Source organism: Cervus canadensis, chromosome 16 (assembly GCF_019320065.1).
Source record: "Cervus canadensis isolate Bull #8, Minnesota chromosome 16, ASM1932006v1, whole genome shotgun sequence".
Taxonomy (NCBI): Eukaryota; Metazoa; Chordata; class Mammalia; order Artiodactyla; family Cervidae; genus Cervus; species Cervus canadensis.
Window position 1 is genome coordinate 59,966,867 of NC_057401.1, and position 25,556 is coordinate 59,992,422.

General features: G+C 46.2%; 1 protein-coding gene across 2 annotated transcripts in view; it reads left to right on the forward strand.

The window, feature by feature from the left end:
• Positions 1-25,556, forward strand: part of ADAMTS16 (ADAM metallopeptidase with thrombospondin type 1 motif 16) — a 184,581-nt gene that overhangs the window by 60,977 nt on the left and 98,048 nt on the right. For both annotated transcript variants that reach the window (XM_043488833.1, XM_043488834.1), the window contains exons 4-9: positions 50-329; positions 4,766-4,965; positions 7,267-7,350; positions 9,838-9,997; positions 11,666-11,771; positions 20,441-20,578. In XM_043488833.1, the coding sequence (XP_043344768.1) occupies positions 50-329; positions 4,766-4,965; positions 7,267-7,350; positions 9,838-9,997; positions 11,666-11,771; positions 20,441-20,578 (968 nt within the window). The remainder of the gene's footprint in view (positions 1-49; positions 330-4,765; positions 4,966-7,266; positions 7,351-9,837; positions 9,998-11,665; positions 11,772-20,440; positions 20,579-25,556) is intronic.

A 25,556-nucleotide genomic window follows, 5' to 3' on the forward strand; every position in this document is an offset into this window, starting at 1 on the left:
CGATGATAAAGCAGCGATGCACCTTTCTTTCTCCCTCTCTCTTCTGCAGTCAGGCATGATAAGAACCCAGGAGGCGGACTACTTCCTGAAGCCCCTCCCTTCACACCTGACAGGGAGCCCCAGGGACTCCACGGGGGGCAGGCCTCCCTCCCACATCCTGTACAAGAGATCCACCGAGACACCGGCCGTGGGGCCCCAGCGGGTCGCGATGATGGAGAAAAAGTGGGGGCTGGAAGGCCACCATCTCTTCCACCACGAAGATCAATCCCCACACGGCTTCAGCTTCAGGCACCCACAGAAGCAGCATTTCTGCGGAAGACGCAAGAAATGTATGTAAGGACAATTCTTTTTTTAATTTAACAATTAGGATGTTAAGTAAGACACTGGAGTATTTTTAATTTTCTTCAAAGTAGTCTGTCCTCGAGGTGAAATTTATTGACCACCTTTGCTAATCCTAAGTGATGATTCCAAAGAGAACCCATCGTCTGGATGTTCAGGATAAAACATCTTTCCGTGGCATATGGATAAAGGTAGATTTTTTTTTTAAATATTAAGAACTGTTCCCTGGGGAGACTGAATGATATGATTCCCATAAATGTAGACTCCTCCACCAGACATCTTCAAAAGAATCTTGGTGTGTCTACCCAGTAACTATATTTTTGAGGTCTAGATTTGTTAAACCTGACATGCTTTTCCCACTGAGGGAATTTATCCCTAGGCAGGTTTATATACTTCACTCGTCATGTCAGAAGACACAGGATGCGTGGTGTAATTTACCTGCATTTTTTCACCAAGGCTTTATCGAAGTCCTCTTTGTTTGTGTCACGAACATTTAGGAAGAGAAATGATATTTACGTTTTATGTAGGAAGCTCTCACAGACTCAGGAATAGGGGTTCAGTGTTTTCTGGAGTTGTCCTCATTTACTTCAGCTTTCCCCTCAAGCATGGCTTTATTTATTAATAGCAAACCTTCCCCAAGGCGCTTCTGGAAGCCCACCCTTCTCTGCTGCTTAGCTTCGTTGGCCGCTGGGCCAGCACCCTCACATAAGTGCGGGCACATGCAGGGGCTCCATAACATGCTGCAGAGAAGAGAGGGTGACCCAGAATCACTAGGCATCTATGACAGAAGAACAGGAGTGGCTGACCTGTTCGCACCCATGTGTCATCTGAACGCACGTCCTGCAAATCAGTCTCAGACTACATTCAGACCGTCTCAAAAATGTCATCCCAAACTGACCAAGAGCGGGCTGGGTCTTAGGGGAGGCAGCAGGAAGAACAGTGTTGAGCACAAGGAGGGTGAACAGGAGGGTGAGAAGGTCAGGGAAGTCCAGCTGAGTGAGCGTCAGAGCAGCGCACAGTGACCAGTGATGGCTTCCTGAGTCTGCGCAGACAGGGTGGAGGTGGGGGGCGTGGCCAGACAGACCAATGGCGGGGCCAGGTAGGCCAGGGGCGGGGCCAGGCAGGGCAGGGGCGGGGCCAGACAGATCAGGGCGGGGCGAGACCAATTGAAGCAGACAGGCGGCAGTCAGGCACAGACAAGGTCAGAGCCAGGAAGGTGCTGGCGGGGCTCCTGGTGAGGGTGTGGTCAGAACAGGACTGACTCCATGTGTCCGAGACAGGAGGATGACCAAGCACCTGGATCCAGGCAGGAAAGATGGACAGGGCTGTCCACACCTCTTTGACAGGCTGCGCCAGGGCCCGACACAGATGTTTCAGTGTTTCTGAGCAATCCAGCAGTGCTGACCCTTCTGGAATGAATGTGACCCCTTCATTCTTATCAGGAGTGAACGGAGTCATTCAGGCCCGTAGCTCAAAGGCAGTGCACCTGGGCATGCAGGGAAGTAGGATTGTTCTGTTTGGTGTGGCTGTCTGTGCACGTGTGTTTGTGTGCACGTGTGTCGATGAATTTGCCTCCAGAGGCATTTCAAAACCTCAGTAGTGGAGTCTGGTTGGTGAGAGGGAGATATCTGAATAAGACACTAAATTATACAATAAGACTTGCAGTTGGAAAATGGGAAAATGTAGCCATTTTTTTCTATTTTTTAATCTTAATTTTTTTAATTACAAAAATATGATAACTCATTTACAGGAGTCTTGGAAAATACAAAAAAAAAAGGGTTACATGTAGTTCCACTATATATTACAGTTATTTTTTTTAAGTAGATGAAGATTTTTGGTTGGAGTTTCAATATCAAACTCTCAAAAATTAATAGAATGAATATACAGAGAAGTAGAAGGCTATAGTAGACCTGAAAAGCACTATGCTTTCATAGTAAAACTAGAAAAAAAAGTGGCAGAAAATGCCTCTCACTGGTGGGTGACATCAGTGGTTGATCTGGTGCTGTTGACTTGCCATCTCTGCCTGCTCCTGCAGGGCACGTGGCGGTTCTGTGCCCGGCCCCCCAAGCACCTGGGGCCACTCCTAGCAGAAGTGATGCACATCCCTCCAGGCTGCGAACTTAATCCTCAGGGCTCCCTTATCTGACAGCGTGGGACAGGACATTCCCACACTGTCCATGAGGCTTTGGGCTTCCCTGGAGGAATCTCCACCTTCTGTCTCAGCGGGGTTTACACCTACAAAGGTTCTTCCCTAGAGTCTCTGTTCAGGAGATGGAGGATTTTCCTTTGTGTTTAGGCTTCCCTGGTGGCTCAGACGGTAAAGAATCTGCCTGCAATACAGGAGACCCAGGTTCTATCCGTGGGTGGAGAAGATTCCCTGGAGAAGGAAATGGCAACCCACTCCAGGATTCTTGCCTAGAGAATTCCATGGGCAGACCACAGGGTCATGAAGAGTCGGACACGACCAAGCAGCTCATCCTTTCACTTTCCTGTGTGTTTAGCTATCTCTCTCTGTTGAAAAGGGCAGAGAGAAGCAGGCTGATTTGCCAAAAATCAATCATGACTCTGAACCTCAGGCTCAAACGGTAGCTTGCTGCTTCTAGCTGATGCATTGTGGGTGGGTTTTAAGCTGGGACTCACGTGTGGCGGTAGACGCTGTGGGACTGTATTGAGCAGGTGACTTGTTTTGAGGGGCTTGTCAGACCCCAGGCCAGTGAGACCACCACCTCGGTGCTCCTGCCTCTTTCCAGTACTGAAGGCCTGGGGAACTGCTGGGTTCCCATCTCCGCTTGTACCCTGTACTTATGGAAATTAAGACTAAGGGCCCTGGGACCACATTGCCAGATCTGAAATCCATTCTCAATGCCTTCTAGGGAGGGGTTTAGAGAAAGTGATGTTCATCTCCCTTGCCTTGGTGGCCTCACCCCTACCCATGGCTGGTGTAGAGAGTGAGTGGGTTATACACAGACATCTCTTACCGGGGAGACCACATCAGTGTAAACTGCATCAATGCAAATGGCATGTGATGAGTGCTTATTAAACTGTAAGCCAGTGTAACTGTTATCCTCCCAAGAGTTCTTTTAAGTTTGCAAATATTTTAGCAAAGAGAGATAAAATGCAGTGGATGTATCAGTCAATCAAAACAGTGTCTTCTGTTTTGATGCGTATGAGCAGAGCTGGCATAGCTTTTGAATTAGTGCCACCTAAATACGTGGATACTTTCACACGGAGCAATTCTAACCACATTTTCTGAGGCATCCACCAAACCTGACTGTTTTTAGCATAGTGTCAACTTCCTGGTTATCAAAGCCAAAACTATTTTTAAACAGCTTGTTCCAAGAGGACCAAGTCTATTTTGTCTTCCAGTTAAATTAGGTAAATATTTATAATACTTTCGAGGAAATTCAGCTCTACAGTGGATCTGTCTGGAGCATTTATAACCTGCTGGAAATACAACAGACAATCCGCCTGTGTGTTTATAACCCACTGGAAATACTACAGACAATCCAGCTGTGTGTCCAGACCCGGGAATCAGCTAAAACCTCTTAGGTCATTAAAAGTCTTCAAATAAGAACATCATGTAAGACAGCGCTTCTTTTTGTAATCATTAGTTTTATTGCTCTGTCAGTGACTTCTTTTCAGAGCCCTGTTGCACATACCTTCATGTTCACAATCTTGGAACATCTTGCTTTTAGGCACTTCAGAGCAAAAGTGATCTTTTTCTTTTTGTTGTTGAGTTGCTCAGTCGGGTTCACCCCTTTGTGACCCCGTGGACTGCAGCACGCCAGGCTTCCCTGTCCATCACCAACTCCCAGAGTGTGCTCAAAGTCATGTCCATTGAGGCAGTGATGCCATCCAACCATCTCATCCTCTGTTGTCCCCTTCTTCTCCTGCTTCAGTCTTTCCCAGCATCAGGGTTTTTTCCAGTGAGTCAGCTCTTCACGCCACATGGCCGAAGTATTGGAGCTTCAACTTCAGCATCAGTCCTTTCTATGAATATTCAGGACTGATTTCCTTTAGGATTGACTGGTTTGATCTCCTTGCTGTCCAAGGGACTCTCAAGAGTCTTCTTCAACACCACAGTTTGAAAGCATCAATTCTTCGGTGCTTAGCCTTCTTTATGGTCCAAATCTAACATTTGTACATAACTACTGGAAAAAGTACAGCTTTGACTATACAGATCATTTTGTTTTAAATCAGGAGAAATTTATACAAAAGTCAATATAACAATGAATTCTATGACATCTAGACTATGCAAACTTTATTTAAATGTAGTGTTCCACCTTAACACATTTCAAGTCACAGTTTTAAGGGTTTTATGGTTCATTTCATGAACATTCATTTTTAAAATCCATTTTCTTTAGCTCTGCCAATGGTTTCATGTAATGACTTTTCTTTTATTTCCTCTCCAATCGCCCCCCTGTAGACACGCCCAAGCCTCCCAAAGAAGATCTTTTCATTTTGCCCGATGAGTATAAATCATATGTAAGGCACAAGCGATCCCTTCTGAAGTCCCATAGGAACGAAGAGCTGAACGTGGAGACGCTGGTTGTGGTTGACAAAAAAATGATGCAAAACCATGGCCATGAAAACATCACCACCTACGTGCTGACAATACTCAACATGGTAGGCATGTCCTTCTCTCTGAGTCGTGTGTGTAATTCTACCTCATGGTGTGTGCATGAGTGTGTATTTACCTCCTGCTTTTACTTGTGGATTTATGTTTTGTACACAAGAAATACTTTATCCTTGATAGCACCTTCACTTTTACTATGCTCCAATCAGAAAAGCCATTTTCAGTCCTTCAGAGAATAAAATTTGGAGGATGAACAATTTGGCCCTCTCTGTAAGCCGGTAACATATTTCAAGTTTATGATGTCTCCACTTATCAGAAATCTCCAAGAAGATGCTAATACTTTTGAGTGCAGTAAGTCTGCCCATTGGCATTATATATGTGTGATTTTAGATGGCCCTATAGAAATGCCCATCTTCCTTGGTGGCTCAGATGGTAAAGAATCCTCCCATAATTCGGGAGACCCGGGTTTGATCCCTGAGTTGGGAAGACCCCCTGGCGGAGGGCATGGCAACCCACTCCAGTATTCTTGCCTGGAGAGTCCCCATGGACAGAGGAGCCTGGCGGGCTACAGTCCAGGGGGTCGCAAAGGGTTGGACATGACTGAAGTGACTTAGCACACAGCACATAGAAATGCTCATCTTTTTAGGAATATGAATATAAAATATACATTATTTTATCTTCAAGAACAAGAAGCAGTACACCAATTAGAATGTCACTGCAGAGGTGACCTAAATTGGAAGGAAATCCAAAAACAAGGGGATATATGTGCACATGGGGCTTCCCTGGTGGCTCAGTAGTAAGGAGTCCGCCTGCCAGTTCAGAAGATACAGGTTCAGTCCCTGGGTTGGGAAGATCCCTTGCAGAAAGAAATGGAAACCCACTCCAATATTCTTGCCTTGGAAATCCCACAGACGGAGGAGCCTGGCAGTCCATGGGATGACAGTCAGACACGACTCTGTGACCCAACAGCAATAACAAACAATGCATACATATAATACATGTAATACATGCAATACATGAATACATGTAATACATGTAACTGGCTCCCTTCACTGCACAGGAGCAACTCACACAATACTGTAAAGCAACTATATGCCAATAAAAAAATTTTTTTTAAATGTCACTGCAGATAAAAATGTGTCTGGCTTCGTCTCTGCTTGGAACCTCTAGTCTTTACTAAAGTGTGGTGAGTGGTGTCTAAGCCCCATACCACCTAAGTGGAATCTGTGTAACAGAAGACAAAATTTGGGGCCATCAAAGTGCATTTTTTAAATAGTTGTGATGACAGTATTTGAAGCATATGTTTCACATCCTGATAGACAGAGTACCCCCAAATATGATTCAGTTTGCCGTGATTCGTCATGGCTGCTCTCACTGTCCTTGTTTTTGGCGGCCAGACCCGAGTGGTTTCCTATCTCCCAGGGGACTGAGGGAGGTGGTGACCCGGAGGCACCCGCCACTGCAGGTCTCTGACATTTGCAAACATTGCCTGTGTTCTGTTGAGCTTTTCCTGAATTCCAACATCTTGGTGCCAAATCAACTCCCTGGAGCTTCCCGGGACCCTTGACTCATCCTCACTCATTACCTCAAATGCCACTCTGATCACTCTTTTCTACGCCTGTGACCTTCACCTCTAATGTCTGCATCTCCCCTTGATGACCTTCTTTCTACATTGATTTCCTTCTCTTTCTTGTATCCTCTTGGTCTTTTCCCAAGAATTTCTCTTATGCTTCTGGAATCTTTCGCTAGGACACCTTGGGGAGTGCTCCCCTGTGGATCATCGCTGTAAGTTAAAAAAGAAACTTCCTTGTATTCTAATGAGGACACTTACCAACTGGGGCCTTGTGAGCCCTTCACTGGTGTTTGATAACTCGTGGGACCTGCCTCCCCAGACTTCATTGTTTTACTTCCAGGCACCAACAGTAAGGACCCAACAGTTGGTGTGATTAGATGTTCCCATACCTGTGTGTCTTGGGTTTCCCTTTTGGCTCAGATGGTAAAGAACCTGCCTGCCATGCAGGAGACCTGGGTTCAATCCCTGGTTTGGGAAGGTCCCCTGGAGAAGGGAAAGGCTACCCACTCCAGTATTCTTGCCTGGAGAGTCCCATGGACAGAGGAGCCTGGTGGACTACAGTCCATGGGGTCACAAAGAGTCAGACATGACTGAGCGACTAACACTTTCACTTTCACACTTGCACTTCACCTCCCTGTGTGTCTAGCAGTGTGAGAAACCGAACGTTGCTCCATCAGTGGAGAACATGGAATTGGCTTTCAACTGTGAACTCCAGGCTAAAGGATAGGGGAAAGGGTGTCATGTATAGGGACTGACATGAATTACCTGTCTTTCCCAGGTGTCTGCTTTATTCAAAGACGGAACAATAGGAGGGAACATCAACATTGCCATTGTCGCTCTGATTCTTCTGGAAGAGGAACAGGTATCCTATCTTTGGTACCAGCAGCTTTCCCCCCGCCTCGAAAAAATAACTGCAAAATCACTATTTGTTTTCCTAAATATAATTTTTCTTTGGATTCTTTCCTTCTCTTTCCCTTTGAGGACAGAAATGTTCTGATATTGTGTGTCTAAAACAGTGAGTTTCTTGTCAGTTCCCATAATGCTTATTTGACTTTTGTTTGTGATTTTTGTGTGGAGTAGTAAGACATACTCTTTTGCTTGGCTAAATAAGAAAATGGAAAGGAAAAGTAACTTTAAAATATATAGGTGCATATTTATTTATTTGGCCACAGTGGTCTTAGTTGAGATGCTTAGTCTTTGATCTTCATTGCAGCGTGTGGGGTTCTTTAGTGGTGGTGTGAGGGATTTAGATCCCTGACCAGAGACTGAACCTAGGTCCCTTGCATTGAGAGCATGACGTTTTAGCCACTGGACCACCGTGGAAGTCCCAAGAAGAACTACTGTAAATACCTGGGTGGGAAATACACTAGGAATATGAAGTGCAGGCCTGGTCCTCAGCCACCGTGAGCCCTGAGGATGGAAGTGGGGTCTTTTGTTAGAAGACTAACACCACCCCATAGCCAGAGGCTCAACCGAGCCGTGCGGCCCTGCGTGCTTTACTCTGTTCCCTCCCAGCCGCTGACACTCACCTTCACCGCCTTCAGTCTCAGGATTTTATTCTTACAGAGTCTAGGATGTCAGGCACATTTCTCTCATTGCACCCAAACCTCCAAATTATGCTGGATCTTGGGGGCAGTGGGGAAAAGCTTCTCTGACGCCTTCATTTCAGAACCCCTGGGTGGGCAGACAGAGGTGCACGTCTGTTCACAGTAAGGACTTGGGTGGGCATCTTGTGGCAGAAGCGAGGGGGAGTGTCTTAGCCATAAAGGGCTCTCGGTTCTATTTTGCCCCGAGCTGGTCGTTGACTGGACGTCAGGGAGTGAACCCCGGGTCCTAGTCAGGAACCTAGCCTCCAGTTCCACCCTTACTGGTGTTTCAGCAGACTCTCCTGTTAGCCATGGTTGTCTTGTTTATGAAACAAAATTGTTAGATGAACTCTGAGACCCTTGATAAGATCTCAGATGCCTTCAGCTTTGCAGGCTCTGGGTTGCGGCCCTCTTTCCGTGCAGGCAGGGTATGCAGGGGCAGGCGTGTTTCTGGACTGAATAGTCAGCGAGGTACAGCCCCACTGCCTCTCCTGTGTGTCTGCAGAGGGGGCTGCTGGACGAGGGATTCCCAGGTGACAGGTTAATTATTCTCTGCATTAAAACGTTTCACCTTGGAATTCATCCAAGCAGCAAAGAATAAGCGAGGTTATCGTTTGATCATACACCTGTGTTAACTTTAATTAATGCAGTTTTCCTGGAAACCACCAGCTGAAGAATGCAAGGCATGTCCCAGGGTTGATGTACAGCATTAAGCTTGGGTGCATTTGGCTCTCTGGGAAAACACAACAAACACCGAAGGGGAAAATGTGTTAGTGACTGAGACACAGTTCCAGCCCAAGACTCGGGTCAGGAAAGCTTTAAACAAGTTGTTGTCCTGAAATGGGGTTATTTAAGCTGGTTTTCTCTGACCATCCATAGGAAAATATATCATACCTATAGATTTAAATAACTCATCTGCCAGCTTTGAGAGATATTCTTACCAGCCCCCCAAATTCTTCATTTTCCAAGAATTCAGGTGACCTTCATTCTGATCTTTCACTGCTGATCTATTAGATCTATTAGAACTAGTACATATACCATCATGGCTCAGTGGTAAAGAATCTGCCCGCCAATGCAGGAGATGCGGGTTTGATCCCTAGGTTGGGAAGATCCCCTGGAGGAGGAAATGGCAACTTACTCCAGGATTCTTGCCTGGGAATCCCCCTGGACAGAGGAGCCTGGCGGGGTATAGTCCTTGAGGTCACAAAAGAGTCAAACATGACTTAGCTGCTGAACAACAACAGCAATACATGGGGGAGGCTGAATGTCATCTGTATAGTTTCCTCCTAGTTCCAGGCTGTTTTCTAGAAATAAACAAATAAAGCTTTCTAGAGATTAAAGAAATTTCTTTCTAGAAATAAAAAGCTTTGTCAGTTGAGCAGCCTCTTCTTACAACATGGTGCCTCTATGGAAAAGTGACCTAGTTTAACACTGTAATAATAACTCTTAGAAGAGTTACACACACAGGAGTAATGTTTCTTGGGTCCTCAAAATGTGTTCAGTGATCGAATGCATCCACACTGCTTTGTACAGAACTCGAGAAAGGAACATGAGCGTCTACACTGACTCTACAGGTTTTATAGACAACACCCTCCTTTGGATTTTAATATGTGAAATGGATAAATCAGTTTGTCTGCCATTCAGATTCACCCACGTCATTGAAATCCAAATCAAAGCTAGTTTGCGGTGATGACAGTGCCAATGCAATTGCTTGACATGCTTTTTTCCTGTTATCCCGGGCTCTCGGGTGCCCTCCCACATAGCCAGGGCTGGTGATAAGCCATCACGCGGACCACAGCTTGAGCAGCTTCTGCCAGTGGCAGTCTGGACTGACGGGGAAAGATGGGGCTCGCCATGACCACGCCATCTTACTCACCGGCCTGGACATATGCTCCTGGAAGAATGAACCCTGTGACACCCTGGGTAAGACCCTCCGCTGGGGCTCTGACAGATTCATGTGTGCCGCGAACCATCAGCAGCCTGGGGCATGGAGGGTTCTCACCTCCCTCCCGGATCCGTAAGTGGCACCTGCTGCTGAGCACCGTCGTAGGAAACAGATGCGCTCCCTGCGTAAACGTTGCTGCTGCAGAAGCACGCTTGTTGTCACCAAAATCACTTCTTTCCCAAGGAAAGGGCTCACCGATTCAAGAACTCCTGTCTCTTCTAATTTAAGAAACAATTTCTTCCTCTAATTGTGAGAATGGAATCAAGAGGTCCAAGTGGGTCTCTCATTATAGGAAAGAAAAATGTTTATGAATATTTATAGAGACACTGCAATAATATTGTGTTCTTCATTTTTCTGTTTCTCTACAAACATCTCAATCTTAGCCATTTTTAGCATGTTTAAAGGGCTGAGTGTATCTTGGTGGTACTTTATAATACAAATTTTTTTTATACTTTTCCAAACAGTGAAATATGAAGCAGGAAACCCTTGGACAGTCATACAAAGGGCCCTAAATAATGTGGGAGAAGGGTGTTTGTTCTCTCTTCGTGGAAAACAGTCCACAGTTCTGTGTAATGTTCAAGTTACAGGTTACAGTGGGGGTAACGTCCAAGAGGGGGTTTTCTTGCAAATGGTGCTACTGACAGAGGTGCTCCTGGACATTTGTTTTTTTTTTTTTCCTAATTCTCCATTTCTTCCCAAGGTCTTGGGGAACAAGTCTCTTTATTACAAAAACATTCAAACAAGGCTGGGTTTGATAGAGGTCAGTCCTGACTCCTTGTTCCCAGAAAGGCCTGCACGCAAAGTGGGCCGGTGGCCGCCTGCATCCCTGCATCGCCTGGGGATCCAGTAGGGTTCCCGGCCCCCAGCTGGAGAGCCTGACCCACTGGGCCTACACTGTACACTCAGTGAGGCTGACCTGGACGCCTGCTTTCCTGCTGGGGGCCTGGAACCGGGGCCCACAGCAGGCAGAGGTGCTCTGTGGCCAGCCCCCAACCAACGCCTGGACCTGGGTCTCTGCTGAGCACCCCTGGTCGGCCTCATTCCTCTTGTCAGGGGAGCTAAGTCCTTTTGTGCAAGGCCACAGTGGAGAAGGCCCTGGAATCTCGTGCCTGGTTTCCCCCGGGCATTTCCCCATGTGCTTATTCCCGCTGCTGATTCCACACTGTGTCCTTTATCCACATTAAATTATACCCATGAGCAGGACAGATGCTGAGTCCTGTGAACCCCACCCCCATCCCGGCAGGTCCTCCACCCTGGTGTGGCCTTGAGGACCATCGATACCCACTCTCTACAGCACTTTGTCTCGGGCCTCTGAGGACGTAGATGTTTGTAGGAAAAAAGCTGAAACTCTCCTCCTTCAGCAGGGAACTCCCTCTTTGATGTTGCCCCCCTGGCACCCTGTAACTTGAACATGACATAGGCTGTTCACTTGAACATGTGGGCTGTTTCCATGAAGAGAGAACAAACGCCCCTCTCCCACATGATTCAGGGCCCCTTACAGGGGTTTCCTGTTTCACATTTCACCTGACAAAGACGAGAACCAAGCGTCTCTGAAGGACAGAGGTAAACACACACGTGTGCTCTGCCCCCGTCTTTATTTTCCTGTGGTGCTGCGCCTGTATGTTCTTTTCATGTTTGTCTCATAGGATTCGCGCCCATCAGTGGCATGTGCAGTAAGTACCGCAGCTGCACGATTAATGAGGACACAGGTCTCGGACTGGCCTTCACCATCGCCCACGAGTCTGGACACAAGTGAGTGCATCTCCCTGGATGGGGGGTGGAGTCTGGGGTCCTCTCTGGACCGGATGTTTGTCTTGAGATGGTGATGGGTAGGTCACGTCTGTAAGGGACATTCCAGCAGGAATGCCGTGGACTGTAGGAGATGCTCACGTAGGTGCGTCTATTTTGTTTGAGTGCCTCACTGTGCATGGTCTCAAGTGGTGGTGATCCACACGTTTGCTCCTTGCTCCCTCTCTTCATCCATTCCTGCTCATACAAGGTGCATACAGCCACAGACTGCAGACCCGTCTGTCTGTCCCTGCTTCTTTGTCCTGTGTTTTGAACTTGGTCCCGTGGGTTGATTGCATTCCCTGCTTAGCTCCTGCAGGAGGACCCCATGTAACAGTTTGCATTCTGATGTCACAATGATCATCTGTAGAGATGGATCGTGGTTGGTGTGCAGGGTTTGGAGAACGCAGACAGGACAAGAGACGCAGTCTGGTGGGAGCTGGTTGGCTTCCCACATCCCCACGTGCCCACCATTGTTGGTTGTGAATTGAAGCAGCCACAGGGTGAGTGGGGAGCCCAGGGCCTTGACAGATGGATGGACAAGCAATTCTCAGCGATGGGTGGCTTGTCATTAGCAATATCTTTTAAAGTGAGAAGCTTACCTTTATTCCTGTAAAAATGAAACACTTCTGTTGATTGTTTCTAATAGCTGTTATTCTTAAACAAGCTTTCTTATGCTTATAATCTACAGGTTGCCTCACTTTGAGGCACCATCTACTTAAAACATTTTTTTAACTCAATGGGGCTCACTTACTGACTTTCTGCAGTTTTGCCTTGTTTATATGAGCATCAGCAATAATAGCACAAATGGTTTTCTTCTGGATTGAAATTGTACTTGCAGCTTCTAGAAAATGCACAACCAGGAGTTACAATTTTTTCTAGTTTTACTTTCATCCTCATTGATTTTGCTAATCACAAAATTTGCAAAAGGCTTTGTTTGTCATTTGGTTTTTGTAAAGCTGACTTCTCCATCCGGTTAGAAATTGGACTGAGGCCACTTGTGTCATCCTAACCTGTTCAAAGCCCCTGTGTGTGTGTGTGTATGAGTGTGTGTGTGTGGACACATGTGTGCCTGCCTTTAATAGGATCTCACAGAGGCCCTGCAGACTTAGGCTATGTGTGAACTGATGACCTCAAAGTGAAGCTTTATATCTTATTACTGATCCCTTCATCATTACAAGTAATGATTGACTTTTTCAGTGCCTAGAATATTGCAGCTACACTTTACAAAGCTTTCAATTAAATCATAATTGTAAATGGGCTGCTGGAGTTAAAACTTCAAAAACTCTCATTATTTTTACGACACGGGGCTCTTGCTGTCCTCTGAACCATACCTGAATTTAATTAAACAATCAAGGTAAGAAATATTTGAGTCGTCGAGGGCTGTACAAACCAGCATTAGATAAGCTGTTGAGATCCAGGCCCTGGCAGTCCTGGCAGCCGCAGCTGGTGAATTTAACTAAATTTAACTCTGTGCATCCAAGTCAAGACTCCCCGTCTTCCACATCAACAAGCATCAGTGTTTGCTTTTATTTTTTTCCTAGAGTGGGTACATCTGTGCTAAGTCACTTCAGTCATGTCTGACTCTCTGTGACCTCATGGGTTGTAACCCACCAGGCTCCTCTGTCCATAAGATTCTCTAGGCAAGAATACTGGAGTGGGTTGCCATGCCCTTCTCCAGGGGATCTTTCTGACCCAGGGATCAAACCCGGGTCTCCTGCGTGGGTCGGTGGGGTTTTTTCACCTTCCACCTGGGAAGCCCCTTTTTCTTAGAAGCCAGCTATTATTCCTTTTGTCACTAGGCCTCAGTGTAGGTGAAAAAATAATTTCTTCCAAACAAGAGAAAAGTGTTTTTGTTTGCAAATGGAGATATAGATGGGAGGAAGGAAAGGGGCTCTAGAAGTGTGGTGCAGGGATCCCACTCCTAATAGAACTGACCCCGGAAAATGAGCAGCTCCTTCTCCAGCACCTGCTGCTTGAGACCACTGTGCAAGAGGCGGAGAGGCTGGGAGCTCTGAGTGTTTCATGTAACCAGTGAAACAGCTTCTGGTCATATTGAGGAAATCGGAAGTACAGTGGGAGGTGTGCACAGGAAAGGCGTGTGCCAGCTGCCGTAGCAAACAGCCTGCAACGGTAGCCCTGTCTGTCTGTGGTTATTCGGAATAGGGTCGTGCATGTAATGAACGGAAATTTGCATCTGTGTCAGCGACCTGATGGCTCACAAGAATCTGCCTGCAATAAAGGAGACCTGGGTTTAATCTCTGGGTTGGGATGATCCCTTGGAATAGGAAATGGCAACCCACTCCAGGATTCTTGCCTGGAGAATCCCATGGACAGAGGAGCCTGGTGGGTTACAGTCTGTGGGGTCACAGAGATTCAGACACAATTTAGAAACTGAACAACAATGATCAGTAGTGTACATCTGTCGATCCCAATTTCCCAGTTATCTCACCCCTCATTCCCCTTCCATGTCCATACTTAAGGAGGCATATTATTAACGCATCATTCACTGTGGCAACTGCATCCAATGAGGGGGTCGTGGCAGGGAAGACTCAGAAAGCCAGCTTCATGCCTTTCAGGAGAATAAACAAACTCAGTTATTCAGTTTATTCTTTTAATAACTACTACTACTTGGAGAAGTAGTCACAGGTTTAATTCAGGGATCCAACAGCATGCTTTCACCTTATCCTTGACAGGAAGCTCCAAGCAGAGTCAGTTTCTGAGTTCTGTGCCTAAAGAGCTAAGAAGTAATTTTACATTTATGCAGCAGTTACATTTCAGTTCAGTGCAGTCGCTCAGTCGTGTCCGACTCTGTGATCCTATGGACTGCAGCACTCCAGGCCTCCCTGTCCATCACAAACTCCCAAAGTTTACCCAAACTCATGTCCCTTGAGTCGGTGATGCCAAACTTCACCTGTGAAACAGGATGCTTTTAAGTGCTGTTTCACAGGTGAAGTTTGGTTTATATTCAGAGGACCTCATCATTCAGCTTTATTATTACAGTGGATAATGTAATTGTAATACATTTACATTATACACAGCAATATATATGTAAGGCACAGAGCCTTTCAGCCATAGATTCTTAACCTTTAACTCCAAAAAAGACTCAGTTCATGTCCAGCCCGTTTCTTCTGCCAAGTTCAGTTCTTTTTTAATGTCAAGGCATCTTGTAATTTCCACTGGGGAATCTGCCCTAGAAATGGGAATTGCCCAGAACTTCTGTTTGGATCTGTGTTGGGAAGGGGAGAAGGGAGACTGGAGCTGGAAATGAGGACGTGTCTGCCCCTTTCGAGCGTGCAGTTGAGCCAGGTCTGGTGCAGGGTGGGCTTCCTGGTCGTGCTGAGTCACTTGTCACACACAGCGTGTGAGGTTTGCTCGATGCAGCTGTTGAAGAATTGGTGCAGATGCACGAGGGCTCAACTACACATTTTGGAGAATGTGTCATCTGGGCATGAATCCATTTGAAAAATTTTCATTTGCCAAAAGAAGTCATGCCATTCGATGGGCAGGGCCCTGGAACTCAGATCCCAGATACCCTTTGGTTCTCTGGCAGCCTGACAGTGACCAGGGTGAATAGCCTGGTCTCTTCTTCCGTAGGTTTCTGTATATAAAACCCCTAGAGCCTGGGAGACCTCAGCAGGTGCAATTTGAGTTGTTATTTGAGCTGAGCATTGCTTGTATATGAAGTCCGCTTAAATCCATAATTTTCATGATCATTTCAGACCATCAAGGCAATATTAAACATACTGCACTCAAGAGTATGCATAAGCCATTACCTGCCCCCCTGTTTTTTCCACTATTTACTGATCCATTTGGGGGCTTCCCTGTTGGTAAAGAACCTGCCTGCCAACACAGGAGACGTAGGTTCGATCCTTGGTTGTGAAGATCCCCTGGAGGAGAGCATGGCAACCCACTCCAGTATTCTTGCCTGGAGAATCCCTTGGACAGAGGAGCCTGGTGGGTTACAGTCCATGGGGTCACAGAGAGTCAGACGTGACTATGCACACACATGCATGCTCTGATCCATTCACCAGACACAATTTGCATTCTACCGGCAGACCATTGTGTAGGATTCTACAAACTGACTAGTGATCCATCCCCTCCAAAAGCCTAAAGCAAGATAAGATAGACATGGCATGTGAGAGGTCAAGCAGTGAGGGCTGCAGGCATGGCAAGACATGCAAGGAAGATCAGGGAAGTCTTTTGGAAAGAAACAGAATTGGTGCACAGATACCATTCGGCTCAGCCATCCCTAGCTGGTGATATTAGATGCCCTTCCAAGCACTGGATGGTGACGTGTGCACCTGACTGATCTGTGGCTGTTCTCTGCCATCAGCCTGAGCCCCTAGCTGGGTCAGGGAGGCACTGGATGATCTCAAGGGTCTAAAGAATATCAAAGCAGTGGCTGCTTTAAGATCACCTGGTGTGGTGATTGTCAGACTGTCCCCCAGGAGCCTCAGCAGGTTGGAGCATTTCTTATCAATTTCATATATTGTCATTCCTCTTAAGATTTTTTGTTTCTGTGACCAAAAGTATTTGAAACCCATTGACCTTTGGCTGAACTGCCTCCTCATTAGCGCCCTCTCACATACACACACACCCCAAAGTTATGTATGCAAGTGATATCTGGCATCTGGGTGTCGAGAGATTTGATCAAGACCACATGTGAATCAGGGAAAGACATGTTTTGAATTTTCCTTTTTTGACATGCATGGTGCTAGATATGCTGAACAGTTTAAGAGGGAAGTTTTATTATGCCATTTTATAGGTGAGAAAACTGAGACTCAGGGACTTGAAACTTTAGCTCCACATCAAACCACTTGTGAATGACAGGGCCAAGACCCTGACCGGAGGTTCCCCCACTGCCACAGCTCATGTTCTTCCAGGTTACCTGACCTGCCCTGGCTTCCAGAGTCCCACCTGACTGCTGTCCCCATGCCGCTTCCTGTCTCTCAGGGAGGATGGGTTCGCTTCTTGAAAAGCCTGCATCAGAGTCTGGACAAGTCCTACCTGTGGTGCCATCATCACAGCCAGCGTATGGTTTACTTTCCAGATGACTTTGCCCCATCATTACTTTTGAAGGGTTTTCCCTTTGTCTTAAGCACTGCTGTCTGATCGGCCTGAAATATTGATGCAGCCTCTAAAAATGCTTGGCTGTTCATCCTGGGTATATCATTGCGTGCACGCATGCCAAAGTCACTTCAGTCGTGTCCGACCCTTTGCGACCCAATGGACCATAGCTCACCAGGCTTCGGTCCATGGGATTCTCCCGGCAAGAATACTGGAGTGTGTTGCCATGCCCTCCTCCAGGGGATCTTCCTGTCCCAGGGATCAAACCCGTGTCTCTTAAGTCTTCATTGGCAGGTTCTTTACCACTAGTGCCACCTGGGAAGCCTGGGTGTATCCTTAGTAATAAAGAAATACTAGCTGATGTAATTGGATAACTCAAGAAAATTCTGTAGAAGACATTAAAAGCATGTGATGCTGAATATAATTCTCAAGTCCAGTTTAATCTGAAATGATGTTTACATTTGGGTATTTGAGTTGGTGTTATAGCTGGAAGGTTGTTTCTTATTCATTCAACAAACATCATTGGAGCGCCTGTTATGAGCTAGAAAGTCCACTAGCACTGGGTCTCTGAGCACAGTTAAGAAGACCTTCTGTTCTCTAGAAACTTATAAGCTAGTACATAAGAAAGAGGAAATATGTATTGTTTTAAAATATAGAATAGTAACCACTTGGAATAAAGTACTGGGAGTCATGGAAGCTAAAAAAAAAAATATCTGGCATGTACAACTTGAATAATAATTTTATTTCTTAGCTGCCAAATACCAACCTTATCTTCAAAATGTGCCCTATTCACTCTTCCATGACTTTACTAATGTTAATATCAACTGTGATTATTGTGTGCTACTTTTGGGCTACCAGGCTGACCCCCCACACCCCCTCAGTGCAGTTTTGGCTTTGGACTGCCGTGAAGAACAACCTGAAACAGTCGTGCTGGAGTTGGGGTGCGTATCAGAATCATTTTGTCAGGATTCACCCAAACACCAGAACCTAACCCCTCACTTGGGCTTCCCTGGTGGCTCAGATGGTAAAGAATAAACCTATGACAAACCTAGACAGCATATTATAAAAGCAGAGACATCACTTTGCTGACAAAGGTCCATATAGTCAAAGCTTTGGTTTTCCAGTAGTTATGGATGGATGTGAGAGTTGGACCGTAAATAAGGCTGAGCGCTAAAGAATTGATGCTTTTGAATTGTCGTGCTGGAGAAGGCTCCTGAGAGTCCCTTGGAGAGCAAAGAGGTCAAACCAGTCAATCCTCAAGGAGATCAACCCTGAATATTCATTGGAAGGTCTGATGCTGAAGCTCCAATACTTTGGCCACCTGATGCGAAGAGTCAACTCATTGGAAAAAACCCTGATGCTGGGAAAGATTGAGGGCAGGAAGAGAAGAGAGTGACAGAGGATGAGATGGTTGGATGGCATCATCAGCTCAATGGACAAGAGTTTGAGCAAACTCTAGGGAAGCCTGGCATGCTGCAGTCCATGGGGTCACAGAGAGTCAGATATGACTGAGTGACTCAACAACAACCCCCAATGTTACTAAATCAAAACTCTACCAGGCAGGCTTTGGGGAGCCAGTGTGTGGTACATTTCTCAGATATTCTGATGCTTAGACAAGTCTGAGAATCATTGAAAATGCCTTTGATGAAGATGTTTAATACCAACGTGTCCCTAGACGTGGGATACTGTGGCTTTGAGTTCCTAAGAAATGAAGGCAGAATTGGTAGCAGATTCATCTAGGGCACTTGCTGGACACTAAGGTGTCTTCTTCATATTCAAGTCAAGGGCCATCCAGGGGAGGGTACTTTACTATTTCATCTTCGTCACTTTTCCCCCGAGGCAGCCTCCACGTGGATGACACCTGAATCCTCCATTTCTGGGGCATATCCCCTCTGCCGTACGGTTACTGTTGCCTTGACTGAGTGCGTTTAATAGAATTTCAGAGAATGGGGGGAGGCCGGAATGGTTACACGAACATCCCCCTTGGTGCTGAGCGGGCGTTTTGCAGTGTTTGTGCGGCAGGTCTCCTTGGACCCACCCTTCAGCCACGCTCAGGTTACACTATTGCACAGGTCCTGCCCAGGCTCTGACATCAAGAATATTGGTTTCCAGTCCCAGCTCTGAGACCCTGGACTAGTCTGTCTCCAGTCTTCTGTCTTGCTGTCATTGCAAATATTATGTCTACCTTGTAGACCTGTAGTGAGAAAATAATACTTAATGTGCTTAATATCCTACCTGAAAAATAGTGCTTACAAAGGGGAGCTGTTCTTTTTCCTCATATTATTAAACAGCTCTAAGGAAAACAGTTGAGTCTTCAGCCTCTGCCACAAGCGCAGATTCCCCGGCCCCCTTGGAGCCCACCTCCCATGTGTTGCTGTCTCCTAGCTCCTCCCTCCATTCACCATGGGGTGCTCGGCAGAGGAAAGCCCGCGTGGATCCAGGAACCACCCATCCCTCTGTGCTTCCTCCCTCTCTTCCCTTCCCCTTCCTTCTGTATCCCGCTCATTCAGAACTGCTCTCTGGGACTCCAGACAGTGATTGGGTGGGTGCTGTGCTAAGTCGCTCAGTTGCATCCAGCTCTTTGCAATACCATGGACTGTCGCCCACCACACTCCTCTGTCCGTGGGATTCTCCAGGCAAGAATGCTGGGGTGGGTTGCCATACCCTCCTCCAGGGCATCTTTCCAACCCAGGAATAGAACTGGGGTCTTCTGCGCTGCAGGCAGATTCCTCACCAGCTGAGCTACCAGGGAAGCCTGATCGGGTGGGTACCAGACACTAAAGGCCAAAAATGGCTTGACTTTAGAAGAATGTATCCGCCCCGATGGGAAGTCTTCCAAGGTCATGGAGCTCCCAAGTACCCCAGGCTTCCTTCCCAACGCAGCAAGCTGTGCTCTTTTGAGGTGGATGAAGATGGCAACCTGAGGCAATCCTACAGGACTAGCTTTAGGAAGTTAAGAAGCAGCTTCTTTAATTTAATGGGCATAGGTGGCAGCTGTCAATGGGATTCTTACAAGCTCAAGGCTGCAGTTTTCTCAAGTGACAATAAGGATGCACTGTTGGCATTTTGGGTTTTGAACATCTGCAAAAGACCTGCCTGCAATGCAGGAGACCTGCATTCAATCCCTGGGTTGGAAAGATCCCCCAGAGAAGGGGATGGCAACCCACTCCACCACTCTTGCCCGGGAAATCCTGTGGACAGAGGAGCCTGGTGGATTACCGTCCATGGGGTCTGAAAGAGTCAGACAGAACTGAGTGACCGAGCCCACATGCACACCCCCCACTGGAAATGCTTTTTTATAATTGAAATGTCTGTCCTTCACAGTTACCTGGCCGTGGGCTATGTTTTGATGGTGGGCACTTTCAACAGCTGCACAGATGGTAGTTTCTCCCACAAGGGTCCATGACCACGTGGGTGTTCTCCCCGGTTTGTTTGTGAGGACCGTTGCCGGCCTGCCTAGCACACAGGAGAAGGGGTCCCCACAGAGCTGGCCTGTGTTGGTGTGAGCGAGTGCGATCGCTGACCCTGTTCTTTGCGCTGAAAGACCCGTTTCTCTCCCGCAGCTTCGGCATGGTCCACGACGGAGAGGGGAACGTGTGCAAGAAGTCGGAAGGCAACATAATGTCCCCCACGTTGGCAGGACGCAATGGGGTCTTCTCCTGGTCCCCCTGCAGCCGCCAGTACCTGCACAGGTTTCTAAGGTACGAGCCCTGCGGCTGGCTGTGTGTCTCCCGGTGCCTCTGATGTTCACGGCTGGGCCTGCCGAGTCCCGTCGGAGCGGTCCCCAGGCTCAGCTGTACCCGCCGCTCCCCACCTGCTGTGCGGCCAGGTTCCTAAGCGGCCTCGGAACGTGAGCGCTCTGCGGCCGGGGATTGGGGACCCCCATTATAAAGGAGATGCAAAGAGCATGCTTCCCTATTTTCAAGATACTCGCTTGCTAGCAGGAAACAGGAGTGAAGTGGGCTGCTTCGGTCTCTTTAAACACATTCACATGTCTGAGCTTCATCAAAGAGAGCGTGAGAATCATCACTCTTATTTCAATTATATATTCTTGAGGAAAACTTAACACATGAAACCACCTTACCTTAAGAATTTGTAGCAGATTATCACAAGAAAAAAATTAGTAGACTTGAAAGTCAGAGAGAGAAAACAAATGAAAGAAGACCAGGGGGAAACATACAAATATATAGATCCTAGGGCTTCCCAGGTGTCACTAGTGGTAAAGAACCCGCCTGCCAGTGCATGAGACAGAAGAGATGCGGGTTCAGTCCCTGTGTAGGGAAGATCCCCTGGAGGAGGACATGGCAGACCTCTCCAGTGTCCTTGCCTGCAGAATCCCATGGACAGAGGAGCCTGGCGGGCTGCAGTTCATAGGGTCACAAAGAGTGGGACACGACTGAAGCAATTCCGCTCATATAGATTGTAAAGGCCAGCCTTCGGCTGTGATGTTGAAGCTTAAAATTGGGCTAAGATGTTTCTAGAAACCAACACAAGGAAATAGGGCAAACTACCAGTATTTCAAGGTAAGCAAAGTTTTACTAGCACAGAATTTTTTAAAGATATAAAACTGTGTGTGTGTATATATAAACATAATTGTAGATTTATATAGCTACATACATTTATAAGGGCCTCCCGGGTAACTCAGCTGGTGAAGAATCTGACCGCAATGTAGGAGATCCTGGTTTGATTTTTTTTTTTTTCTGTTGCACAAATTAATTCGTCTTGTTTCCTGACCACCATTTGGGCAGGGGTCACAGGTGTTTTTCTTTTGGTTGTGCTCCCCGTGTGTTTATCATCCGATGGACAACTTCCCACTGCCACCTGCGACAGCAAGCCAGTGGCCAGCTTCCCTTTCCTTCTGCCTTTTCCATCGCTTCTCCAGACCTCATAGCACACCTTCTGAGTTGCATCCTGACCGCCAGCTTGCAGCTGTGGTCCTTCCTCACAGCCGTACTCGGCCGCAGTAAGACAGTACATTTTACCACCTGAAGGAATGGTGGCTGCTTTCCCTATCCTGTGCCACCCTGGCAGGGTGAGAACTTTGTGGATGATATCTGTATCCTGGGCTTTCCTGGTGGCTCAGTGTAAAGAACCTGCCTGACAACACAGAAGACCTGGGTTCGATCCCTGGGTGGGGAAGATCGCCTGGAAGCAGGCATGGCAACCCACTGCAGTATTCTTGCCTGGAGAATCCCATGGACAGAGGAGCCTGGTGGGCTGCAGGCCATGGGGTTCTAAAAGAGTTGTATAGGACTAAGCGACTAAACAACAACAATAACAAATCTGTATCCTGTAATACAAACCTATATTCTAGGAATATACACATGATCTCTTTTTAAAATTCCTGTTACCAAAAAGGCAGCATTCACCCTCTTCTTCAGCTGACATGACACCATGGGTCCTTTCAGCCTTTGCTTTCCCCTCTACAGTGTTCTCTTGGAGTCAAATTGGGGATTGTAAGCATTCTTTTTAGCTGCTTCATGCAGCTGCTCAAATTTTTAGGGGTGTGTGTGTGTGTGTGTGTGTGTGTGAAGGATTCTGCTTTCTCTAACAAAGAAGTGTATTGACAAGGAAAATTTTAAATGTTTTTGTATCTCAAATCCTTTGTATAAATTTTATATTCTTAAAAATTTACTTCTTTTTCATCTTACTGGTCTTGATGAAGATATATAAACATTATAAATTTTTTGAAATATGCTCTGAAAATCTGAAAAGCCCAGGCATCAGGGATGCAAAGTGTGGGCTTGCAGTGAAAATCAGCTTCATGAAAGAGTCTGGGTTTTAAACTGCCAAGAAATATAGAAGAACTCATGGAAAGAGAGCAGTCCTAGGCTGAGAGAATAATTCTCTCCATGACATTAATCATGGGTGTAATCGTCAAATCAAAATGTGACTCTGAGAATGACTGGTAAGAGTCTGGAGCCCAAAGCCATTTTGTTCAGTGATAATGGAATGGTTAAATGCATGCTGAAGTATGCTTATTGATTTTTGTGCCACTTAGTAAAACTCTTCTCTAGCCAGGCAGTAATAAAAAGTTGTTTTCAGAGAGTTTACTAATTTCTTTGGACCATGTAATAAGAAAAATGCGAGATTTTTTTTCATGCTCAGAAATGTGTTTTCTTGAAAGATCAAGTTTTCCAAGAAAGTCTCTCATTGTCAAATTCACTCTTGAGATTCTTAGTACTTGAGATGTCTGGTTGTGAACTGAGTGTGTCCAGTGTTTCAACCCTGACTTTTCACTGGCTTAATGAACCTGAATCCATCTTCTTTTACACGTTTGCTGACTCCCTAACTTTCAAGTAATCAAAACACTGTTATATTCTCCACGTTAGTCAGCAATTTGGACGTGATCCCAACAGTGAGTAAGGATAAGTAACCAACTTTTCAAAGATGAATCTACTTTCCTTTATTAGCAGTTTAGCACTGGGTATACAGAAAAATTATATATAATAAGGGGACTCAATTGGCCTGAAGTTGTCAGCATGACTTTTCTCTATACTTAAGAGATATGTGTTTATGGTAAATTCCTCAGCCTCATCAGTAAAGATGTATGTCACTTCCTGCAGACAGACAGATCTCATCACATTTACTCATGTCTGTATATGGGAGGCCTAGGACTTAGGGAAATTTTAGCTCATTATGTTAAACTTAATGGCAACATGGGCTCATCTTCAATTTACTCTGAACCTTTGAATCATGAACTGTTGATCAGAGAACATGCCTCCCCTCTCATCACAGAACTGAACTGAACTGAAACATTTGTTCAGTTGTATCCAACTCTTTGCAACCCCAGGGACTGTAGCTCTCCAGGCTCCTCTGTCCATGGGATTCTCCAGGCAGGAATACTGGAGTGGGGTGCCATTCCCTTCTCCAGTGAACCTTCCTGACCCAGGGATCAAACCCAGGTCTCCCGCATTGCAGGCAGATTCTTTACTGTCTGAGCCACGAGGAAAGCCCTCTCATCACATAATCTACATCCATACATGAGAAAGGTCATTGTGGGAAAGCAGGAGTTTAAAGGGGCACAGATACCCAGGCGTGCCCCAGACCACCTTGTGGATGAGAAAATTTGATTTGGCCAGAAAGAGTCTGTTTGGGGGCATAAGAGAAATAAGACATTTCAGTTTACATCTTGCCCTGCTGTTTAATATTGATCTTAACAGAAACAAGCCCTCGAGTCATGGCTAAGTGTAGTTTTTGTGAGACAGAAGGACGAGCACTTTACCGTAGATCAGCCAGGTAATCAGCTCATGTGCCAACCTGGACGTTTCCATGTAAGCCTGGGAGGCCTTGACCACGGCAAGTAGGTAGCCCTTTCTGAGGGCCCGTGTCCTCTCTTGGAAGAAGAGGTGGTGAAGGTAAAAGAAAATCTCTGGAGGTCTTTAACCCATTATGGTTCATGAGTCACAGTGGGGAAAAGGACTTTGAAATTTCCTTATAGAACCTCTGGCTTGGCCTAATATTCTTCATTAATGTTATTTTTTGGTGTGCTTGAACACATATGTAATATATATGTACAAAATTATAAGCTCAATAACATTTTACAGCCTGGGGGGGGGTGGGCAAAAGTCCACAGGGTCACAGAGTTGGACGTGACTGAAGTGACTTAGCACACACACTTCAGTGTAACTTCTCCCTAGGTCATGATCTGGAGCACATCACAATGGCCACATCATGGAAACACCCTGAGTGTCCTTCAGTGGATTAAAGAGTTAAGAGGATTTGACACATATAATGTACATGTGATATTTGTATGTATATATGCACTGGTATGTGTGTGTGTGTGTGTGTGTGTTTAGTCGCTAAGTAGTGTCTGACTCTTTGCGACCTCATGGACTTTAGCCTGCCAGGCTCCTCTGTCCATGGGATTCTCCAGGCAAAAATACTGGGCTGGGTCATCATTTCCTCCTCCAGGGGATCTTCCTAACCCAGGGATCGAACATAAGTCTCCTGTGTCTCCTGCTCTGGCAGGCGGATTCTTTACCACTGATGCCACCCAGGAAGCCCTTATATGCACTGTCTGTATCTACATATGCACACAGTGGAATATCATTCAGCCATAAAAAAGAAGGAAGTTCTATCATGTGTGACAGTGTAGATGAATTTTGAGGGCATTATGAAATGAGTGAAATGAGTCGGAGACAGACAGACACTGTATGATTTCACGAACTGTGGGATGTTGAAAAGAAAATCAAACAGAAGCAGAAAACAGATTGTTACTTTGGGGTGAGTAGGGTGAGGTAAAGATTCCCCTCAAGGTGAACAACCCCACAAAGAAAACTTGCGAGGTGCCTAAGGTGACATACTGCTGTGGAATTTGTTGTGATTACAGAGGTGTTTTATTTTTGTTTGTTTGCTACTAACTTTTGCTTATTGAAATCTATAAGCAGAATTTCGTTGCTATTTGCAAACACTTGTTTCTCCTCCCTCCGAAAGCATGTCTCTGTAGGGAAGAGATTGCCCTGTTTGTGGAGGAAGAAATCATTAGCTGGTAGTTAACCATCTGCTAGTGAACTGAAGGAGAGAATGAACTTCTTCTAGGCCTGGGAATCTAGTCAGAAATCCACCTTCCTATAGAGCATTTCTGATGGAAATCATGGCAGAAGTTCCATGTGGAAGCTGGAAGCTATTGTGCAGGAAAGGAAGGAAGAAAAAAATCACAGCCTTTGAAACTGGTTG